Here is a 23,285-nt window from a genome sequence, read left to right on the forward strand (position 1 = left end):
CCAAATTACCCCCACATCCTGGCAGTCCCCATCAACTCTGCGGTTTTCTTAGATCTGTTGGGTCCCTTACCAAACTCCAGGAGCACTCACTGTCCTCCTGCCTTTCCCAGCCTGAGCCAAAAGAAACACCAACTATAAAAAGTGTATTGGACCAAAACTTCAGTGAATGTTCTCATGTCCTCTGTTCATTTCCACCTCAGCAGAGTTTCTCAGAGTGACATTTCCAGTGGGATCTAAATCTGGAAGGATTTAGAAGTGCTGAAAAAATTCTAACCCGCCAGCATTCAGCTGTGCTTTAAGTTTTTGGCAGTTCCTCCCACATCTGATATTTCAAACACTGTTTATAGATGCTTGGAAAGAAGCTTTTAATGCTTGTATTGTGTTTTAACTTGCTTTCCTTTGGAGGCAGGGAATTGTCAAGTAAGTATGTGCAGCACTCTGGAGAAGCTCTGGTGTTGAGTGAAAGCCCTGTGCTCAGTGTCAGAATGCCGGGCACAAAGACTCAGTGCGAGAGTGACTGCTGTGCCCCTTCAGGCCTCTTCCATTGCTCCTCTCTTCCGTCTGAAGTGACAGCTGTAGACTGTGCTTGTACACTAAGAACGACACACTCTGAGACTGCTTTACCGCTCAAGTTTTCAGGGTCTTTTTTCTCTTCTTTTTTTTTTTTCTTTTTAGCTGAAAAAAAATAAGGATGAAAAAAGCATCAGATTGCCTTTCTGTGTATATATACAAGCTCGTGTATATATAAACAGTATTTGCGCTTGTATGCATACTGTATAATATGTTGTATATTATACAACCTGTGTGTATCCTGGAACAAGCTCTGTGTTGAATCGGAAGTTATGCCATGTGGTAGTTCTAGCACACTCTTGCTCCCATTGCAGCCTCCCCGGCTCACTTTGGTCACACACTTCAACATTCTTAGGTAAAAGAAGAAACCCAGAGATTTGATCTGAAAGTCCCACTAAAACAGAAGAAAGAGCAGATGTCCTGGGAAGTGATAATGAATGTGCAGGAAGTGCCTGTTGTGGGAACTGGCATGCCCTATCCCAAGATTTTGCTCAGTTTGATGGAAATAATGTCAGCTGGGGGTGTCATTTGCAAATATGTCCTCTCCCCATTTTAGTACCATTTGGTCCAATTATCGCTTATGATTACATAACATGTTTGGATGGAAGAATTTCTGAGAAAACAAAGGTACCTTGTTTCCCCATTAACTGTTCCAGCCAGAGCTGACCTACTGAAAAACCTGAGAATTATTAGGCTAAATTATGAGTCAAAATTAATTTGGGAACAAAGCAATCCATTGTGCACAACTCCCCAAGACATTCAAGAGGATGCCGTTGTTTTTCCTGACAACGCGTCTCTCCCGCACACTGTAAATAAGCAGAGTCCGCAGGCATGGAGCCACAAGCATGCAGGGAGCTTTCACAAGCCTCCTTTCTCTCCACCCTCTAGGCACTTAGTGCACTTTGCCCAGAGACACCAGGGTATGACTCTCTGAGCGTGTAGCCTGGTGCACTCTTTCATTTCTGTTTTAGTTCTTGGTTGGCATGTTGGAGGAGCATGGTTTGTGCCACACCGGAATGTTTGTTCACTTGGGAAATGCTTGTGCATGAGTGAGGTGCTTGCTGACACTGCTCTAACCTGTACTGAGTTCTTCCTTTGCTTTGTTTTCTGCTTCCAGGGGATCAAGGTAACTCTTTCTCTTTGTGTTTCTTTAGAACACTGACTGGCGGTGTGGGACTTGAGGCAGGACATGGGGTGGGATCCCTCTTGCCGTCCCCTGATTTCCCTAAGATTACAGAAGTCTGACCAAAAAGAACCCAATGCCACTGACAAGAGTCCTTTAGGGTTTCCTCCAAGTAAAATCTCTTAGCTAAGTTTGGGAGTGTCACTCCCCAAAGTTAAGAAGGGAGAAGCAGCCGGGCGGTGGTGGCGCACGCCTTTAATCCCAGCACTCGGGAGGCAGAGCCAGGCGGATCTCTGTGAGTTCGAGGCCAGCCTGGTCTCCAAAGCGAGTTCCAGGAAAAGGCGCAAAGCTACACAGAGAAACCCTGTCTCGAAAAACCCAAAAAAAAAAAAAAAAAAAAAAAAAGAAGGGAGAGGCAAACTTTGGTGTAGTGGTAGCAACCTAACTTGGATCATAACCCTGAGTTTTGAGGCAGAGTGGGAGGCATGAGTTCTCAGTCCTTTCTTCCTTCTTGCCCTTGTCTATGGCCAGACCAGCTGGGTACTTTGCACATAGCCTCAGGGCCTGTTCCAAAGCTTGGCTTCCGAGTCTGCTCTTGACCACCTGATTCTCAGTAACACTGGCATATTCCTGTTGGGAAATGGCCAGTGAAGTCAGGGAACATGACCTTTTCTTTCTCATGCATTTACTCATCCTTAGTTCTAAAGTGAGTCTCTCTAGCCAGGGGTTCTTCTTAGACCCCAGGATGTTGTTGGGTATTGGGGAAATGGGACTGATGCTATGAAGGTGCTATAGCATATGGAAACCCAACTCCGCCCTGTGAGCCCAACCCACACCTGCAGTTCAGCAGGTCAGATTCCAAGTGACTGCTCCTAATGGGGTGAGAGGAAAGCCTGACACAACAGCCCCGAGTGGGATCCTGGCTCTGGCTTCAGCTAGCTGCTGCACAAGCAGCTTTTTATTCAATTCTGTGCTTTCTCTGACTTCTGTTTCAGACCACCCGTAAGCCGGGCAGCTCCCCAGCCAGAGAAACTCCAGAAGAACAACATCACTAAAAAGAAAAAGCTGGTTGAGGTGAGGTGGTCACATGATCATGTTTTTACCTAGTTACTGATGCTCTACACCGGCAGATGGATACCTTCATTCGACCAACCTAGAGACCCCATCAAATGAACCCAGTTGGGTCTGTTGGCTCCCTGTGTCCCTATCTCCATTCTGTATGGTATTGCTCCCCCTGCCCCATCTCCAGGACCAACATTACATCTACCAGGTCACATTCCTTCTCCCTCAGCCCTGTCACTAAGCCTTATCAATCATCACCTACTCTAAAATGCATTGTGTCCCTTAAACGTGACCCTGTTGCCCTATACACTCGACTCCCTGGGACTTCAGAAAGAAGTGGGTGACACATAAGTCACAACATCTCTCATCTCACTTTCTTTCTTCTGGAGGCTTACATCCAATTCTCACATGTGAGGTGGGGACTGTTACTTTCATTTGCAAATGAGGGCTCTATGGTTCAGGGATGATAAGAACCTATTACTAAGGTTACCAGTCCAGTGATGGAGGAAGATCTGGGCTTAAGGTTGAGCCTTGAGGATCAGCTCCAGTGAACCTGCTGTTTTCACAGACCGACCACCCCAGAGTCCTCTCTTCAAAGCTCAAATCTTTCATACCTTATGCTGGCTTTAATACCCAAAAATATTCCCACATTGCCAGTGAGCGTCATGGTTACAGTTTGAAAAACCTCAACCAGAGAGACCTTCCTAGTTCATGACTTAGGATTCCCTTGCAACTCAAATCTCCAACCCTGAACTCATCCTCTCAAATGGTCTTGGACTTTGAGGTCCTGTGTTTCAGTTCCTCAGTTCCCCACTCTGCAGTTCTTCCAGGCCTTTCTCTGGGATCAGATATCTGTGTAGGACCTTCATTTATGATGTCCCTCATCCTGACCCTTCCTACCCAGCTCCACCACATCCATGTCCTCAGGCCTCAGCATACACTCTGCTGTTAGACTTTAAGCCCACACTGGTGCCAGAATATTTTTTTTCCTGGAAAGGAACTGTTTTTGAGATATTTATTTTGGAAGATAGCTCAGGTCAGGAAATGCAGCTTAGTTTCAGGAAAGACAGGATCCAACAGCTTCTAGAAGGGCCATCATAAGCCAGAATGGTGCCAATCTTCTGTCAAGCAAGCGCTCATGGGGGCCTGAAGTGTTTTTCTCTAAAAACTTCTTGAACTACTGTCTTGAACACAATGCTCGTGCAGGCTTCTCAGCCCCTGAGTCTGCAGATCCTCAGGTGGTTAAACTACTGAGCCTACCAATGTCTACTCTGAATTTCCAGGAAACTGTCTGATTAGCCACACTTGGGTCAACTGACCACTGCATTCAGGGCAAGGCCCCATGTTGGGGGATATTTGATCACTGTGAACCCCGAGTTTGCATTTGCATTAATTAAATAAAATTAACCTTGGGTCAGGAGGCTGAGTTAGCAACTAGTTCACAGAAAGTAATCGTAGAGCCTCAGAGGGCATCTGGGAGAGAGAGAGAGATGCACCGGAAGTAGTAGGGAGGGCTTTGGAGTGGTGTGGCTTTTTCTGTTTTGGCAGAGAGAAGGATGAGCTTTTTGGGAGACACCAGCAAGGAGAGAAGGTTAGCTAGGCACTACTCAACTTCTCCGAGCTAGCAGGTTTTCACCCCAGCCTTTGAGTCTTGAGCTTTATTTATAAATAGAATGATAGATTTAGTTAAAGCTACCTTTAATGGCAGCAGCAGAGCCAGTGCCTGCAGCAACAGAATTCCTGCCAGGCTTCAGCCTGAGTGGCCAGGCCACTGTCAGGGAAGCAGGCTGGTAACTGTGGAGTCACAATTGCTGCCTGAAATAGTAGATTAAGGCACAGCCACTGTGCCAAAGTTAAAACAACAGTCCCATATTAAATACATTCCTGGGGAACATTTTGGGGGAATCAGGCATAAGAAGAGATTCATTTAGTTGGAAGGAGAAGGACTTTCCAGGTGAGAGGTATGTTAGGGAACAAAGCTGTAACACAGGAAAGCTTATGGCAAATGGGCTAAGTGTCGGTCAGCTTGCCCAGGATGCTCAGAGGGTGGTTGGGTGTGTAGGTAAGGCTTGTTGTGCCAACTCAAGGAGTTTGGAGTTTATCCTAGAGGCAGTGAAAGGCAATGAACGCTTTTCAGTAAAGAAACACTGTGGCATTTTAGGAGAGTTAATCTGATGTTTGCAATTAGCAAGCTTCAGAAACACCAGAATCAGGGAAACTGGAGAAGTGGGACCCACACACTATAAACTTTATATCCCATGAGCTAACACAAGGCCAAGCATGGAGGAACCCAGTGCAAGTGTGTTGAATGGAATCAAAAATTGATCTGAATCAGCCACTGCTCTTTGTCATAGAGGACAAGACAAAAGATAAAAATGTGAATCCAGAGTAGTGTCTAGTTGCTTGGGAAAATGCAAATGCACAGGAACTTCATGGGACAAATTATAACCAACACGTCGGGCATGGCCTCAGCTCACCCAGCAGCAGCAGACAGTCACAGCTGCCTCTGGGATCGTCTCCTGGCAGCCTCTGAACCACTCTTCAGCTGAGCTAAGGAGTGAATATCTGCCAGTGCATAAAGGTGACACTTGTAGGTGACCAGTGGAGGCCATCCAGCATGTACATTTTGACTCACCTGAAGAACCAAAAAGTCGCTTTGGTTTACTTAGGGAAGTCACTGTCACCTAACATTTCAGGGGACTAAATAAAGGGCTGTGTTCCATCCTCAGCTAGTCCAGAGCCTTCAGTGAGTGGCATCTGCCTCACAAAGTGTTCCTGTGACGTGTGTGGCTATTCATGCAGTGTGCAGTGTGGAATTGTTCCTCTGCTGTTAGCTGCTAAGTGTGGACTTCCTCTGTGTGTGTGCATGCAGGAGCTGGCTCTGGACCATGTGTTTGGCTACAGAGGGTTGGACTGCCGGAACAACCTGCATTACCTCAATGATGGTGCCGACATCATTTTCCACACTGCGGCTGCTGGCATTGTACAGAACCTCTCCACAGGTAGCTTTGGGAGAAGCCACAGTGCACACCTGTCTACCTATTTTCCCACTCGTTTGATGCCCCAAAGCCTCTTCCCTTCGAGCCCTTCTACTCACATCCAGGCTGGTGTCATTCAGTCCTCAAAGTGCTCACTCAGCTCTTGGGTCCAGGCCTCCTGCCTCTCTGGCCTCAGCCTGGTTTGACCATGGTGTAGGCACTGGAGGGGAGCTACCTGTGCTTCTGTCAGCCCCTCTGTGGTGAGAGGGAAGAGAGGCTGGGGAGAAGAGGGGGTGGAAGCAGAGAAATGAGGAACAAGGCAGAGACCAAAATTAAGAGCAAAGAAAAGGGAACCAGTTTCCAGCTCTCAGACACATGGTAGTCCTGAGTGTTAGAATTAGAGGTGTGCACCACAGGGCCCAGCTTGTTTGGCTGGGCAATATTCACAGAGTGTGTTATTACCAAAGATACTCAGTGCTCTCTAGCCATGAATTCAATCTGGAAATAAAGCTTTAAAAGAAAACATTTCAAACGGAAAATGTGCAACAGACCACATTCATATCCTCTCTACCAGATCAGAGGTATCTTACTGGCTTCATACAGCATGTTCCTTGATCAGTCCGTGTAGTTCATGTTTAGATTTGGAGAGTACTATCAATGGGTTATTTTTATTTTTCTCCCTTTTGGGAAGGAAGGCTTTGAGACTTTTCGTGTTTTCTCAGTTTTTTTAGGTATATGCCATCTTTTTAAGAGCACTATGCTATATTCCCACATTTCTCAATGCTACCACTCCCCAATCTGTTCCTAGGCATTTGAGTGGATTTTAAAAGGCTCTTTGGAAAGTCAGGAAACCCATTTACTGCAATAGATGGCAAAGTATTTCCTACCCCTCCTTCCACTTCCTGTGAGATATATTGACTCGGGGATAAAGCTGGACTGTGCCGTCCAGGCTCCCAGGTGGGCAGGTTCCTATTAGCAGCGACTCCATGGGTACTTTCTCTGGTGCCACTTTGTGCCCCATGGTGCCACTGCTCTGTTTGCAGCATCTCCTTCAGGTCAGAGGTGGACGTTGAGAAAACACTGATCTTGTGCCATGGGGAGCAGGGAACTTGAACTTCATCATTTTAGTCTCTGAAAATGTGTGTGCTTGATCCGCGTGCTGTATCTGCGCAGGCAGTGGGAAAGGCTGAGATAGACTGTGGAATGGGCGTATTTTGTCCTTCCAGATCCACATCAGAACATGTGAACTTTTTAAAAAGGTCCCCCCATCCCCAAGGACCATTCTGAAAATGATAATTTGGGTTTTCTAAAAACATAATCTTTTCTAAGGCATTTCCAGATTCCCCATTCAGCTTTGTGATAGCTGTGGAAAGCCTTAGATCCCACTACTCACCTTCCATGATTCCTCTCTCCTAGGCAGCCAGAGCTTCTACCTGGAGCACACGGATGACATCCTCTGCCTCACAGTGAACCAGCACCCAAAATACAGAAATGTGGTGGCTACCAGCCAGATAGGTAGGGCTCCCCACTGGCTCTTGCGGCTGTACAAGGGCACTGGCCTATCAACACTAGCACTTTCTAGAGAGGGGTAACTGAGACCCTTTCTGGCTGATGTCTCAATTGTTTGTTTTGTTTGGAGTTTTTTTTTTTTTCCTTCTGAGTTTTAAAATATGTCTGTGTAACTTGAGTTGATATGTGTATTGACTAGTGATTCGGAGGGACCATAAAATCAGACCAAGGCCTGGTAGTTAAATAAACAGATGATCCTCTTCCATGTGGACTGGACCCCAGGTGTAAGTGAGTCCCATGTCTTGGGGCCTGATGAGTGCTTGGCAAGACTGTGGTTCAGAGTGTGTGCCTGGCTCTTCGGTTCCCTGAGAAGCCGCCAGCCACAATTGTGAAAAGTTATCCTTATATTTGTTTTTACTTTGTCAAGGAACTGTCAGAGGCAGTTCTTACAAAGTCCCTTGCTTGTTTTCATCAAAGCCATGTCCATTTGGAGTCTGCTTCACTGGGGTTGAGTGTGGCACTCTTAAAAACATGACTCACCGCCGTTATTTTCCATTGCCACTGCCCACTATTGCAGGTGATGCCACGGAAAACACAGGTGAGGCTGTCCCAACTGCAAATAGTTCAAATCCGCACAGCAAGATCATGTCAGTGTATCACTTGCTGGTTGTGTCTGGTTGTGCTGCAGATACAAATCCATCCTCACCAGTTTCCTTTGAATAAAATCTTCCCCAAGTGTGTCAGACGTAAACGTCCAAATGCTCTGCCTTTGGTAGCAAGTTTCTTAACGCCTTCCTTTGGCCAGGCCATGCTAGATGTCTCTTATGCCCAGTAGCTGAGACCCTGAACGCTGAGGCGCCACCGTCTCCGTCATCTCTCCCGCACTCAGGGACAACACCCTCAGTTCACGTCTGGGACGCCGTGACCAAACACACCCTCTCCATGCTGCGGTGCTTCCACTCCAAGGGGGTGAACTACGTCAACTTCAGCGCAACTGGGAAGCTCCTGGTGTCCGTGGGTGTGGATCCAGAGCACACCATCACCGTCTGGCGATGGCAAGAAGGTAACAAGCTGGGCTGCGTATTCCTTCTCCAGGGCTGCTTCCCGGCAAGCCACTCTCGGATCTCAGTCTTTTCCCTGTGCCATGGCCAGCTGGAGGCTGCTCCGGAACCATGGCAGCTAGTGAAGGACCTGTGGGTATGTTGGGAAAGTGCTAACACTGACCACAGAGACAGCACTACCCCCTCTCTGCCATCACCACCTCCCTCCCCAAACTCCCTTGTCTTCGTGGTTCCTCTTGGCCTCTGGATTCTTCTCCAGCTGTTTTATCTGGCCACCTTGTTATTAGAACGGGAGTCTAATGGTCACTGAACCATGGTCACTGAAAGCAAATTCCAGCTGTGAAAGTAATTTTGGGCTTTAATGCTTCTGAAATGAGAAGTCACCTTAATCACTGTTTATAGCAGCAGTTCTCAACCTGTTGGTCTCAGCCTTTTCACAGGGGTCACCTAAGACCACCGGGAAACACAGATATTTACATTATGATTCATAACAGTAACAAAATTACAGGTACAAAGTAGCAATGAAAATCATTTTATGGTTGGGAGTCACCACAACATTTGGAACTGCATTAAAGGGTTGCAGCATTAGGAAGGTTGAGAACCATTGGCTTATAGTATAGTTAATGAATTTCTTTCTTATCTACCCCCAATGCATGCACACATGCTCTCTCTCTCTCTCTCTCTCTCTCTCTCTCTCTCTCTCTCTCTCTCTCTCTCACACACACACACACACACACACACACACACACACACATGCACACACGCACTCACACACACATGCACACACGCACTCACACACACATGCACACACGCACTCACACACACATGCACACCAGCTGCTACTAAATTTGTAATTGTCTTACAATTAAAAATATGCCATTTTCTGAGTGTATGCTCAGGTCAGCCTTGGCAAAAGCAGATCCAATTAGTAAGGGCATTAATGAGGTCTATCTTCAGCTGGGATCTAGGACACACTGAGCTGGCAAGTAGAGAAGTGGCAGTTCTCCAGTCTAGGACTCCAGAGTCCCGTTATCTCCTCATCTTCTCATGGAAGTGGTGTGAAGAATGACTTTAAAGAGGTGTATACATTTTGAGAAATGTTCCCATCTTTCCTGAGCCCCAGTTAAGAGTGGCCAATGGCTGACAAATGTTAAGAGCAAGTCTCCTTACACTGCACTGGGAGCCAGCTAGACCCACAGTATTTCTAGAAAACCACACTGTCATATTGTTTACAGTTCATTGTGTCCAATGTCCCCATAACCCATCTCTCTGGGATGCAATCAGTTGCTTATGATACCGGGTGGTCAGTGGATCAACTAGATGGTACAGATGAGAAATGGAGCATCATACCTTGCAGCCTCAACGCATCCCAGAGTTGGAAGGCTAGGGACATCTTCTAGCCATCCAGGTCCATCCCACAGAAGTCCTCCAGTACTTTCCCAACAGGCTTCCTTCCATCTGCATGGAGATCTCCAAGGACACAGTCCGTCACTTCCCGAGAAGCCCATGCCCATTAGCTCTTTTCGTGGAGTTCTCTCTTTCTGGGGCAGAGTTGTGTTCCAGATGCCCTTTTTTTTCTCAGGCTGTTGACTCTAGTCCCAGATCCCAAGAGAAGAGTGAACCCATGGCTCCTACCCAGTCTCCTGTCTTCAAGCTCATGCTCCCTCCTCACCTCCCCACTTGTCCTTCCAGGCAGAGCCTGCTCTTCTGACCTCCCAAGGCAGCAAGGACTAGAAAGTCACTGCTTTCCACTAGCTCCCAAATAGTCTCCTCTTTAAACTAGCTCCCTGGAGGAGAGAAGTGTGGAGTGTCCTCTCCTTGTGTTATCTGGAACCAGTCTGCATGGAGGGTTCTAAGTAGATGCCCTCTGCATGGTTGACTGGACTCTTCCTTTCTCTAGTGTGTTGTGCTTTTTTTTTTCCCTTCAAGTCCTGCCTTCATATAAATAGCACATATTGGGGGAGGTTTATATACATTTGTATTATCACTGAAGAGCACATTGTGCGTTCCTGTATGGTTAGTGGATCATTTTGGAGAGCATGTATATGAATAATAAGATGGGATTTCAATTGGACTTATATACAATGCATTTTTTAGATCCTATAGATGTCTACGTAACTTGTTCTGAACAGACTAGAAGGCAATTCAGTGTCTCCACAGTGAAAAAATACCCAAGAGATTAAAATAAGAGAAGAAACCCAGTGGCTTGAATATGACTCCCTTTATAATTTTGCATTTCCTCCAAAGCTGGTGAGGTTGGTCTTTGCATCTCTTGTTGGTCACTTACACTACTGCTTCCATAGTCCACCTGTTGACTGCAGACAGGAGTGTCTACTTACAATTATACACTGGTCTTTATTTAATGCTCACCCCGACTCTCGCAAGAGTTGCAAACACTTTTCTTCCCTCCTGTTTTTTGCTGTCAGACATAGTTTAGGTCTGGGTGTCCATGGTTTCAAAGTCCCAGGTAATGAGATCCCTTCTACTGTGAGGGTTTCGGTCACACAGAGAGCGTTTGGTCAACATGTGGAGCAGAGGGCTCTCCTGATGCAGCCTCCCCGGGAAAAGAGTGTCTGGAGCTACAGGGCCAGCTTCCTTCAAAACCCACCACCAACACAACCATCACTCTCCTGTAGAGCCATCATGAAAAACAAGTGAGCAAATGCACAGAGAGTAGAAGAAAAAGATCTGGATAAATAATAAAGGGGGGAGAAGAACCTGGAACCAAAGCTGAGAGGATGTAGAAAGAGCCTTAAAGAAAAAGTAACAAATTTAAGATAAAAATTTAAACTTAAAAAGTTTAAAAGAGTAAAAAGAGTCTTAAAATGTAGGCAAAAGAAATAGAAACAAAAGGTTTTAAAAGGATCCAGATGAACGCCAAAATTAGTTCTGAGTGTGGAGTGATCATTATGGCCACACACTTCCCACCTGCACCAATTCTCTGGCTCCTCCAAGCACCTTTGTGGCTAGAATGATTGTTATACTGATTACAGCGAGGAACCTGAGGCCAGAGCAGAGGTGAAGATGTTCAAATGGAACTGAGACTCAAGATGAAGGCTAAGTGAGACACGGGAGACATTTAGAGTATGGGATAAGAAAAGCTAGTAACTAAATATGAAAAGTAAAAATTTAAACATAAAATGCATGAACTGGAAAAGGATATCGAGGTTAAAGAAAATGAATGCAGGAATCATGGATAGAAATAAGAAAATAAAAGGTGTCTGAAGAATCTCAGCTCCCAGTGACCCTGGAAGGGCGGAGCATCCTGGGGGTAAATAGTGCTGATTTGGGAGTAGGAAGATATAGTAGGAAGGTAGATCAATTCTACCTTTTTCTGGAATCTAGAAGCTTCCATATCATGGACCACAGTCATTTCCTCTTGTCATGGACTTTGGGGTGGGGGTTCTGTTAGTAACACCCACTTCTCTGGAAAATTCCCAGACACACGTATATGCCCTTCTTGGGATGGTGTCTGAGAGGGATGCAGTTAAAGAAGGAACTCTGACCTGCGTTCTGAGTGGATGGAAAGCCGACCTAGGCTGTTATTCCTGCTTTCCCCATGCATGGCAGAAGGACTAGCCTCATTGAACTCTGTCACCCACACAGGTACCAAGGTTGCCAGCCGAGGGGGTCACCTAGAGCGTATATTTGTGGTAGAATTTCGCCCTGACTCAGACACACAGTTTGTATCTGTTGGGGTCAAACACATGAAGTTCTGGACTCTGGCTGGAAGTGCTCTGCTGTACAAGAAAGGGGTCATCGGATCCATGGAAGCTGCCAAGATGCAGACAATGTTGTCCGTGGCTTTTGGTGCTGTAAGTTCAAGCAGATGCTTTCTCAGAGAGGGCCCTGAATCCTCAGGAAGGGCATGGGGGGAAGGTGGAGGAGGGGTTGGTCAAGAAGCCAAAGTCAACAAGAAAGCACTTCCACATTGTCCCTTACTAAGTGGCTCCTTAGTATTCAGCGTCCCCATCCTTAGCATCCATAAGGGCTTGACTGCACTGTGTGCATGTGTTTGTCAATATGCTGGTGGATGTGTGGATACCAAAGGGCAGCCTTGGGTGTTGTTCATTAGGAACCAGTTACCACCTTTGAGACAGTCTGTCACTGAACCTGAATCTATTAGGCTAGATCAGGTGGCCAGTGATCCTCAGGGATCTGCCTGTCTCTCGTTTCCCAGCACTGAGATTATGAGCACAGACTAGTACACCAGGCTTTTTAAAATGTAGGTTCATGGGAATGAACCCAGGCCCTCATTCTTGCAAGGCAAGTGCTTACTGATGGAACTATCTCCTCAGTCCCTCAATTGACTACATTTTTACCCATTTTTTTTTTTTGTTGTTGTTCTCAAATGTTGAGTCAGAAAGTATTAGTTACTTTTCTCGTTGCCATGACAAAATAGCTGAGGAGAGCAAGTTAAGCAAGGATTTATTTTGGCTCTGGGTTAAGATCAGATCATCATGACAGCAGTGGCATGATAGTAGGTCATGGGTTACATGGCGCCCATGGTCAGGAGGCAGAGGCGATGCTGGTGCTCAGCTCACTGTCTCCTTCTTATTCAGTCTGAGTCCCCAGAAATGAGGATAGTGCCACCCACATCCAACCATTTCCTTTGCAGTTGCCCTTTCTAGAAATAGACACATGGAGAGGTTGTTTTTCATAACAAATTTTAATCCATCCAAACTGACAGTGATTAACCATCAAGGTGTAGGTTACTACCCAGGGCAGGTGACACCAGAGCAGACCCTGCTTAAGCAACCCCTGAGAATTCTGGGAATACTTTTCACCCTCAGGGAGTAGTCTTTTTCTTCCTGGCCCTCCTGCTCCACAAATCCCCCAGCCAGTGCAAACTTCATCTGGCACATGTAAGGCAGCTCCAGTGCAATGTGTCCACTTCCCAGGTGAACCCCAGGCATGTTTCCTCCACGGTTGGGGTTGGCCCTTCCCCGACTGTGGCCTATCTTGGGCTGATGCTACAGAGGTGCACACAGAAGGAATACAAAAATGTTCAAACCAATTAGCAAGTAAATTGCAAAGCCCGGTGACCTCTTGTGTTCTTCCGGTTCTCTGCAAATGTTTGGCTTAATGCAGATCAAACTGACAATGCATGGATGGTCCTCTCAGCAAAGGAGCCAGTCTAGCTGGAGAGATCCTTCAGTGGTTAAGAGCATTGACTGCTCTTCAGAGGACCTAAGTTCAATTCCCAGCACCCAACTTGAGTATCCCATGACTGCCTATAACTCTGGCTCCATGGCATCCAATGCCTCTGGCCTCTGTGGGTACCTATACTCATATGCATGGACGGACACATACACACACACACACACACACACACACACACACACACACACACACACACACACACACACGTATAATTAAAAATAATAAAAATAATTTTAAACAAAAAAAGGAGCCAGTGGCTGAGAAGGGACCCTTAAGCATGTTCCTGGTTCCCAAGGTGTCCCTTTGTTTACAGAACAACCTCACTTTCACCGGTGCCATCAATGGAGATGTCTATGTGTGGAAGGAGCACTTCCTCATCCGGCTAGTGGCCAAGGCTCACACAGGACCTGTTTTCACAATGTATACCACCCTCCGGGATGGGCTTATTGTGACAGGTGGAAAAGAACGGCCGTAAGTAAAGATCCATCTTGGGGACTTGTTTGCTACTATCTTGGGGCAAAATGACAGAAGCATCTGTCATTTTGTGGTGTCCTATCTTTTCTGTGTTAGATCAGACTGCCATCTCTGCAAGAGAGCCCAAAGTCTTCCAAGAGGGAAGTAGAAAAGGCCAATAGCAACTAAAAACTCGGGAGATACTTCTTAGAAAGCTGTCGTGACTTTGCTCTTGCCAGTGCTACCGCAGCTGCTCTTGTAGGAGGGAGGAAGAGGATGGCAGTGAGGGCAGGATCTGCGAGACACTGTTAGTAGGCTAAGGAAAACATGACTGGCTACCTCCGGAGACACACATCTGACGGCCATTTAGGACATCTGCAGGACCTAAGAAGGGGGCGACCATGGAGGGTCCATCCTGCTGGGCCTGGGTGGCCATGCCATCAGTGACTGGTGCTGAGAGGGCCAGGAAGGGAAGTCTTGAGGGAATGGGTGAATGCCTCTTTATGCCTTTTTCAGGACTAAAGAAGGAGGGGCTGTAAAGTTGTGGGACCAGGAGATGAAGCGCTGTCGGGCTTTCCAGTTGGAGACAGGGCAGCTGGTGGAGTGTGTGCGTTCTGTGTGCCGCGGCAAAGTGAGTATGGCTGGCCCTGTGGGAGTGACACCTCCAGGCTGAGCTGAGAAAAGAGACAGGGGTGGGGGCGGTGTTCCCAGCAGGCTTTCTTTCTTCCAGTGTTTGTTCAAGACTTAAACCCCAGCGTGTAAATTATACTCTGCTCAGGAGTCCAGGAAGGCTAGGGGTGTCTCTGAACCTGTGTCCAGAACCTGCACCAGGTGGATCGAGAGGGCTTCCTGTTTCATAGATGAGGGTATTTTCTGTCTACATGACAGGAAGTCAGCCACGGTCATTACAAACACCATTCATTCTCATAAGCTGAATGATGCCAAATCACAGGCATAGGGTTCTGATACCCGAAGGGAATCAGGGCCACTGAACCATCTGCTTCAAAGTCATTAATTCTCAGCTCATTTGGTTGAGCTGCAGAATGAGAATGTCAGGAGGCATGGCCACACCCAGTATTTTCCTTTTTAATGTATTTAAAATTCCACCTGGATGTTTGAAAAGGAGCCTCACTGTTTAATTTCCCATGTTCATCTCTGAGCTGCTCCTCAGCTTAAGGATCTGCTTTCTAAGACATTCTCAGCAAGAAAGGCAACCCTAACTGCAACCGCCATGTTCTTAAGAACTAAGTGACAATCATTTGGAAGCATGATTATGTGAGGTGTGGGCAGGATATTTGTCCAGCTTACATCTCTGTTCAGTGGAAGAAAGAACTTGACCCTGGTAGCCACTGGGAGAACCCTTCTTCAGTGAAGAGACACTGGGTATGTCATGCACACCCCAGGGCAGGTCGCATGCTCAGGAGTAGTTGGCCAACACAACACAGATGTTGTAGTTTGGGGTTTTGGCTTTGGTTTTGGTTTTGTGTGTATGTTTTGTGGTATTTTTGTGTTGTTTTGGGTTAGGTTTTTTTGAGAGAGAAAAATGAAGTTGGGTAAGTAGGGAATGGGGATCTGGAAGGAGTTGGGGAAGGGGAAAGAATATGACCAAAATGTATTGTATGAAAAAAATTAATTAAAAAAAGTTGGAGTTGTCTAAGAACTAGTATTGGCTGCCTCACTCTATAGGGAGCTTATAGCCCTTGGGATGTTCTAGCAGAGGCCAACAGAGTTCGCTGCTAAAGCTCATACCCAGTGTAGCTGCTAGAAAAGGCAAAATGAAAAGGGAGAGGAGACTGCTAATAGATGGTTAGTCCTTAAAAATTCACCTCTCAGCTCTTCTGATTTTAATTCCAACATAGAGTTCCACTAATAGTGCTTTTGAATTTATCATCATCATCATCATCATCATCATCATCATCATCGTCATTTTGTGTGTGTGGTTTTTCAAGACAGGGTTTCTCTGTGTAGCCCTGGCTGTCCTGGAACTCCTTCTGTAGACCAGGCTGACCTCAAACTCAGAGATCTGCCTGCCTCTGCTTCCCAAGTGCTGGGATTAAAGGTGTGTGCCACTACCTCCTGACTTTAAATTATTTTTTAAACTGTGGCAAAACACATAAAACTTACCATTTTAACCATTTTATGTACAATGCATAGACATTAAACACATTTACACTGTTGCCTTCAAATATTCTTATTAAAACCTACCTCTTTAATTTTTTATTAAACACCACCTCCCCCTTCACCCTCCCTCCTGCCCCTTTGTGTCCTGTGAATTGGTTCATTTTGGGTACCTCAAATGAGTGGGCTCATACAGTTCTTTTGCTAATAGTATTTTATTATAACAGGGAAAAATTTTAGTAGGAACCAAAGATGGTGAAATAATTGAAGTTGGTGAAAAAAATGCTGCTTCAAACATCTTGATTGATGGACATATGGAGGGGGAGATCTGGGGGCTAGCCACACACCCATCTAAGGACATCTTCATCTCAGCCAGCAATGATGGCACAGCAAGGATCTGGGACCTGGCTGACAAGGTAGGGGCCTGCCTACTCTGTGTAACAGTTGGTGTTTTTCATTGATACCATCGGCTCCCCAATAATGGCATGGAGACTTATTAATTATAAAAGATCAGCCATAGCTTAGGCTTGTTACTAACTAGCTCTTACAACTTAAATTAACCCATTTCTGTTTATTTATGTATTGCCTCATGGCTCATGGCTTTACCTGTCCTCTAGCATGTCTTGCTCCCTGTGTCTCCTGGTGACCCTACCTTTCTTCTCCCCAGCGCCTCTGTGTCTGGCTGTCCTACCTATACCTCCTGCCTAGCTAATGGCCATTTAGCTTTTTATTAAACCAAAAAGAAAGCACCTTGGCAAAGACACATCTTCACAGTGTACAAAAAGATTATTCCACAACAGCTCTGTCTGGCTCATGTGTCTATAGCGGTTAGAGCAGAGAGGGCCTGTGCCAAGCCAGAGATAAGGATATGCTGGATCAGCACTGTTAGAAAGTCCACTAATAAAAGTCCCTCCCCATATCTCATCTGCCCTTTCAGCTGTTCATCTGTCTAGATACACTTGTGTTGAGATGGGGTCTCATAGCACAGGCTGGCCTTGAACTCAGTATGTAGTAGAGAAGACACTGACCCTCCTGACTCTCCTGCCTCCACTTCTCCAGTGCTGGGAATGCAGGTATGCACTGTGATGCAGTTCTGGGGCTCAAATCAAGACTTCATAGATATTAGGCAAGCACTCTACTGAGCCCAAGATGTTGATATTCTGGAATAATCGAATTGAGAATTGCTATCTTTTTATGAAAGGAAAAGGGAGAGGGAGAGAAGGGAAGAGAAATATTTGAAAATGTCAAATGTTCCCATCAGGTCCCAGGAAGGTTAGGGAAGCAACTTTAAAGTTCACCTGGGGTGAAAATGTAAAATATCAAGAAAAAGGTTATTGAGGCTTATCCAAACCAGAACACCAAAATTCTGTTTCAAAATGGCTAAGAAATGTTTGGTCACATCTTTAGTGTAAGGGTCAAAGAACAGACATGTAAAAGCATGCATTATACTCATTTAGTTTTTAAGCTATTAAAGTTACTAAAAGCAGCTTTCACTCACTGAAAACCTACTATATACTAGATGCTTCCTGTATGCTATTGTTAACACTTAGAAAATTTTCCAAGACTGATGTCAGTGTCACTTCTGTATGGGCAGCAATGTACACAAGCATACCCAACTGGAAAGTGAAAACCCCTTTCAAGAGCTGAGAATGTGAATGCTGAAGTTCACATTCTTTTCCCTGACAAAGCCTAAGGACTGGGTCTGGCCTGTTTCAATAGGTGAAGCCACTCCTTATCTGCTGTCTGTAGTTGCATGACAAAGCCGGGTAATTAGAACACAGAACCTACAGTGCTCAGTGTAAAGTTACGATGATGTAACAGGCAATGTTTGCCAAACCGTATCCTAAAATGTGCTATCCCCTAAGCGGGTCTAATCACGGTGCCCAGGGAGATTTACTATGAGAAGACACTGGTGGCCTTCAGTGGCAGCTGAAGTAGTCTGACTTCCCTGTCCTGATGTCAGCCCAGGTGCTGAGGGCTCAGATGATTCTTTATATCCATGTAGAAACTGCTAAACAAGGTGAACCTGGGCCATGCAGCTAGATGTGCAGCCTATAGCCCTGATGGGGAGATGGTGGCCATTGGCATGAAGAATGGAGAGTTTGTCATCTTGCTGGTGAACAGCCTAAAAGTTTGGGGGAAAAAAAGAGACCGGAAATCTGCCATCCAAGATATCAGGTACATATGTGAGTGGTCTGAGCCAGAAGGGTCCTTTTGGTGGGGGTGTGAGGGGGGCATAGATGGACTGAACTGAGTTGAAAGGGTTGCTTCCACATCTAGCAATACGAGGGTCATTTTGACATAAGATGGTAAAAGGACCTGTAATTTTACAATAGGCTGCATACCACCATTCCCCCCGTGGGATTAGATTCAGAAAATGTGTAATTTCATAGAACCTGGGGAGAAGTCAGCCACATGTGAGTTGGGAGGCTCATCTCATCTTTGGGCTTGGGACAATGCTGACCCGTCTTTGTGTGTCCAGATCTGCCTTGTGCCTCAGCAGCCCCAAAGAGCCTCCTCATGGACCATGCTCTTGATTTTGTTTTTCCCTAGAATCAGCCCAGACAACAGATTCTTAGCTGTGGGCTCTTCTGAGCACACAGTTGACTTCTATGACCTCACTCAGGGAACAAGTCTGAACCGCATTGGCTACTGCAAAGACATCCCAAGCTTTGTTATTCAGATGGACTTTTCTGCAGACAGCAAATTCATTCAGGTATGCTTCCGGCTACTTGTTTCAGGGGCAACCAAGAAGAGCAACAAAAACAGGGTTCCTATGATTAGAGTGCGGGCAACATACTAATTTATCCATCACAGGCAATTTCCAAGAGCTGTTCCTTTCTCCCTATTTTATGTAGAGACAGAGGCTTGGATAATATGTGTGTGTGTGTGTGTGTGTGTGTGTGTGTGTGTGTGTGTGCACACGCGCATATATACATATATATGTGTGTACCTTATATATGTAACCATTCTTTAGTAAAAAACAAAAACAAAAAAATGCATATTTTGCAGGGAACATATTCCTAGTCATCTTTAACCTATTTTCACCAGCCCTTCAACAAAATTTCCTAGTTTTTGAGGCTAGGTAGATGCCTGCAGCTAAGCCCAACAACCAAGCTCAAACCCTCTCCTGTCCCACATGATGGAAGGAGACACTTGATTCCCACAATTTGCCCTCTGACCTATATACATGCACCATAGCAGGCATTTGCATGCATGTACACACATGCACACATGTATTCATAAACAATATTAATTTTTAAAAACCTTTCTAATTTCTAGTTCTTTAGGGCTACACTGAGCTTGTTATTGTTTATGCTGCTGCATACTGGAGTGGACTAGACAGCCCAGCACAGCTGACCAGTAAGGCAAGACCAAGGGGTCCTACCTTTGGAACTTATGGCTGAAAACAAAAGTGCCTTCAGTATTCAGCATTTGGGGGGCTAGAGTTGGATATTCACTATGAAAGGAGAGAGGAATGCACACTTTTCAAACTTATCAAACAAAGCATTAGGCTAGGTGGGCTTTGGGATGGTACAATGTGTTTATTATGTCTCCTGGAGCTTGCACTTCCTCAGAGAAGGCAAATATTAAATCACAAATGTCATGCATTTGTGCTGAAAAGGCAAGTGAAGGGTGCCAGCAGCCCCTGAAGAGGTGTCAGTTAGGTCCTGCTGAGGTCAAGTCTGTATGTTGTGTAGGAGTTAGGGGGTGGGATTTCTGTTCCAAGCCATCTGCATTGAAACCCTGAGGTGAGAAAGACCTCATTCCGAGAACGGAAGAAAAACCTGGGTGGCTTATTTAGAGGCATCCTCACTGTGGGGAGAGAGGAGCCAAAGATGCTGGCAAATGTCCTTTAATGTGAAAAACAGTGGCCAGTTTCCTCTAGGGCAGGTCCGTCAGACACTGCCTACAATAAAATTTGCCTTTTGTGCCTTCATTCTCCGAGAACAGGGATTTTGTGTGTATTGGAATCACCTGGAGGCTGTTAAAAAACTGCTTGGCCCACCCTCATAGGGTTTGATTTGATTTGACAAGCTGGGCCAAAAATTCATGTTTCCAACAAGTTTCCAGGTTACTGATATGCAGTCACATTTGAAGGACCAATGTGTCAGGACTTTGGGAAACTGGGGGGTGGGGGGTGGTAGAAGATATCCCACCCTATGAACTTTAGCATGGGCAGTATCCAGGCTTTGTAGCCCGGAGCCGAGTTTGGGTTTCAATGTTGGGGCTGAACTAATGTTCCGGAAGACAGCCAAGGGGGTCTGTGGGACTGAGGAAGCAGATGAATGTGGTTCCTCTCTACTTTCAGGTGTCAACAGGAGCCTATAAGCGCCAGGTGCATGAGGTTCCCCTGGGGAAGCAGGTAACTGAAGCCATGGTCATTGAGAAGATCACCTGGGCTTCCTGGACAAGGTGACTGAAGAGAATTCTACTTGAGGAAGGGGTCCTACCTCTGCCTCTGGTTTTGTGATGGCCACGATAGGAAGAGCTGAGATGAAACTGTCTTTTCTTGGGGCTGAGGGTGATCATGAAAGCTGATGGACACTGGCTTAGGATATGGCTTTATCTGATCGGTGCTTTGCCATCAATTCTTTTTGTCTAATCATTCATACCAACCCCAAGCTCCATTCAGAAAGTTCAAATGTTCTGACCAAGCCCGGTAACAATGAAGCTTCCAATAACCTGGAGAAGGAATGCACAAGGGTAGGGTGTTGGGGACCAGAACTGTTGTTGAGCAGACAAAGAAACAATGCCTGCTCTATTCAGGACAAGGGACAACCGTCCAGTCAGGAGTCCTGCCCTTGCCAGCATACATACATTCAGTAGGACTATAGAGAAAGAAGAAAAAGAAAATCAAAGATGGGGATAAACTTTTCTTTCTGGAGTGTAGGGGATGGGGATTGAGAAGGAATAGTGCAAGGTGGTGAAAATGCCCAGGGCTGGGGATGGCTGTTCATGACAGCCATGGCTGCCACATGACCAAATCGTGTAGAATTCCTACTTCTTACCCTAGGAGGGGACAATGACCCTAGGGAATTCTGTCACATCTTCCTAACACCTTTCCCTCTTGGAACAGTGTTCTAGGAGACGAAGTCATTGGAATCTGGCCACGAAATGCAGACAAGGCCGATGTCAACTGTGCATGTGTGACCCATGCCGGCTTGAACATTGTCACAGGAGATGATTTTGGGCTAGTGAAGCTCTTTGATTTTCCATGTACAGAAAAATTCGTGAGTCTTCCTGAGTAGCCCCGGTAGTCTAAAGAATCTGCATATATTGATGGCCATCAGAATTATCATGGATCCAGCCCTGTGGAGATTTGGCTGGTGTTTTAATGTCCCTCTGGAGATATAGCCCTAGAAACTAGATAGATGGTGGGTGGACAAAAAGGCCATGAAGGAAAGAATGAGGCAGGGAAATCAGCAAAAGGCTGGCTGGCAGATGTACCCTGGAAGTGCTGTGGTTGCAGTTAGAATTTCTTTAGCTTGGGTATCAAGAGCAGAATCTGTAACCCTAAGAGGAAGGGACACTGCAAGGCCATAGCAGGTACTCTTCCCATCAACTCCTTGTCCAGACAGAGCTGCAGGGGTTTCTGGGAGTAGGGAACTTGATGGATCTGTAACTTGACAAGTTATTGGAAATAACAGGCACTCCATTTGCTTTTCCTCACAGGCCAAGCATAAACGTTACTTTGGTCACTCAGCTCATGTGACAAACATCCGTTTCTCTTATGATGACAAGTATGTAGTCAGCACTGGAGGAGACGACTGCAGGTAGTACCCCAATTAATTTGATTGGCTCCTCGGGCCTGATTGTCTCTGTCTAGTTCAGGTGTCCTGTGGGTCAGGCTCTGCCAGGGACACAAGAAGGGTTTGATGTGGGGCAGTAAAAAGGAAATTCTGTGAGTTCTTAGGAAGAACAAGAACTTACTATAGGCTGTTGTTGGGGTTCTCAACAAATTTTGACAGACCTGTGTCCCCATTAGTACTGTCCTGGGATTGTTGAGCTCAGGTCATGTGATAGCTATTCTGAACACTGCTGGGAGTAAGGGCCAAAAAGGTAAGAAATCTAGAATGGCTAACTTGAGTAGAAACAATCACTGAGAATCAATTTAAAAATCAACCTTCATCCATGCATCACTATAGCCAAGAGACATTTAAAAATACTAGTGACACTAAAAACAACCGAGGCAAGTGCTGGCCTTCAGGTGACACACGAATGGAAGGTGACGAGGTCTAGGGCTAGTCAGCAGCACAACTCCAACAAGCTGGACCGACAGCCAAGGCAGCTTGACCTCACGGTGAAGCGGGCAGGTTATTCTGCAGGAAGCATGGCTAGGAAGCTATTGTTTTGGAAGAAACCCTTCCAACCTGACCCACAGGTCTGTGTTTCTGAAGTAGAATAGAGTTTTGTGGCATATGGAGGGACAGGTCCAGGTCATTCTATTATAACTCAATTTTGACATATTGAAAGGCTTTATTACAAATATGGTTTTTAATAAAAACTCAGGGGGAGAGGATAAAGAAGCAAAACATGGCTGGCAAGATAAAGGTGTTTGCTGTGTAGTCTGATGACCCAAGTTCAATCTCAGTGATCCAGATGGAGAGAATCCACCCCTGAAAATTGTCCTGACTTCCACACTCATGCTGCAGTGCTTACACATGTGCATGTACATGCACTAAGAGACACCTATAAGAGCACAGTGCATTGTGATGGCCTATAGAGTCATCTCTAGCTCAATGTAACAGCTATTGTAGATACTTCTAATGCTTGGGATAGTACTGACACCAGTTCCTTTGGACTATTAATACCCATTCAGAAGAGGGCACCAGATCTCATTACAGATGGTTGTGAGCCACCATGTGGTTGCTGGGAATTGAACTCAGGACCTCTGGAAGAGCAGTCAGTGCTCTTAACCTCTGAGCCATCTCTCCAGCCCTAATACCCATTCAAAACAATACTGGCCAAACAGAACAAGCTGGGACTACAAGACCTAAATGAACTGGCCACCCCAGTACAGGAAATACAAGGTGACTTGTTTACTAAACAAGACTTATAAGTAACCTAAAAACGTAAGGTTTGTCTACCATATAAAAAGGGCTACATTTAAATGGCACTGATAAAACCTCTTCAATATCAACACGACAGATAGTGTAAAGTCTGCCAAAGTCCCCAGTGACTTCATTCTGCACAAATGCTCAAAGCAGCAAAAGGGGCAAAAGCAGATACATCAAAGAACTCTAA

The 23,285-nt window shown here is 45.8% G+C and overlaps 1 protein-coding gene across 6 annotated transcripts in view; it reads left to right on the forward strand.

Moving 5' to 3' along the window:
- Eml6 (EMAP like 6) overlaps positions 1-23,285 on the forward strand; it is a 266,137-nt gene that overhangs the window by 240,851 nt on the left and 2,001 nt on the right. For 3 of the 6 annotated variants that reach the window (XM_052734573.1, XM_052734572.1, XM_052734574.1), the window contains exons 29-41: positions 2,689-2,767; positions 5,628-5,757; positions 7,150-7,248; positions 8,132-8,305; positions 11,910-12,118; positions 13,780-13,937; positions 14,436-14,550; positions 16,265-16,453; positions 18,043-18,215; positions 18,591-18,753; positions 20,350-20,453; positions 21,118-21,271; positions 21,714-21,814. In XM_052734573.1, the coding sequence (XP_052590533.1) occupies positions 2,689-2,767; positions 5,628-5,757; positions 7,150-7,248; positions 8,132-8,305; positions 11,910-12,118; positions 13,780-13,937; positions 14,436-14,550; positions 16,265-16,453; positions 18,043-18,215; positions 18,591-18,753; positions 20,350-20,453; positions 21,118-21,271; positions 21,714-21,814 (1,848 nt within the window). Of the gene's footprint in view, positions 1-405; positions 1,697-2,688; positions 2,768-5,627; positions 5,758-7,149; positions 7,249-8,131; positions 8,306-11,909; positions 12,119-13,779; positions 13,938-14,435; positions 14,551-16,264; positions 16,454-18,042; positions 18,216-18,590; positions 18,754-20,349; positions 20,454-21,117; positions 21,272-21,713; positions 21,815-23,285 lie in introns of those variants that run through there. The other 3 variants (XR_008217395.1, XR_008217393.1, XR_008217394.1) reach the window with 3 other exon arrangements.

This window comes from Peromyscus californicus, unplaced genomic scaffold, assembly GCF_007827085.1.
Source record: "Peromyscus californicus insignis strain IS unplaced genomic scaffold, ASM782708v3 Scaffold_13__1_contigs__length_99412109, whole genome shotgun sequence".
Classification (NCBI taxonomy): domain Eukaryota; kingdom Metazoa; phylum Chordata; class Mammalia; order Rodentia; family Cricetidae; genus Peromyscus; species Peromyscus californicus.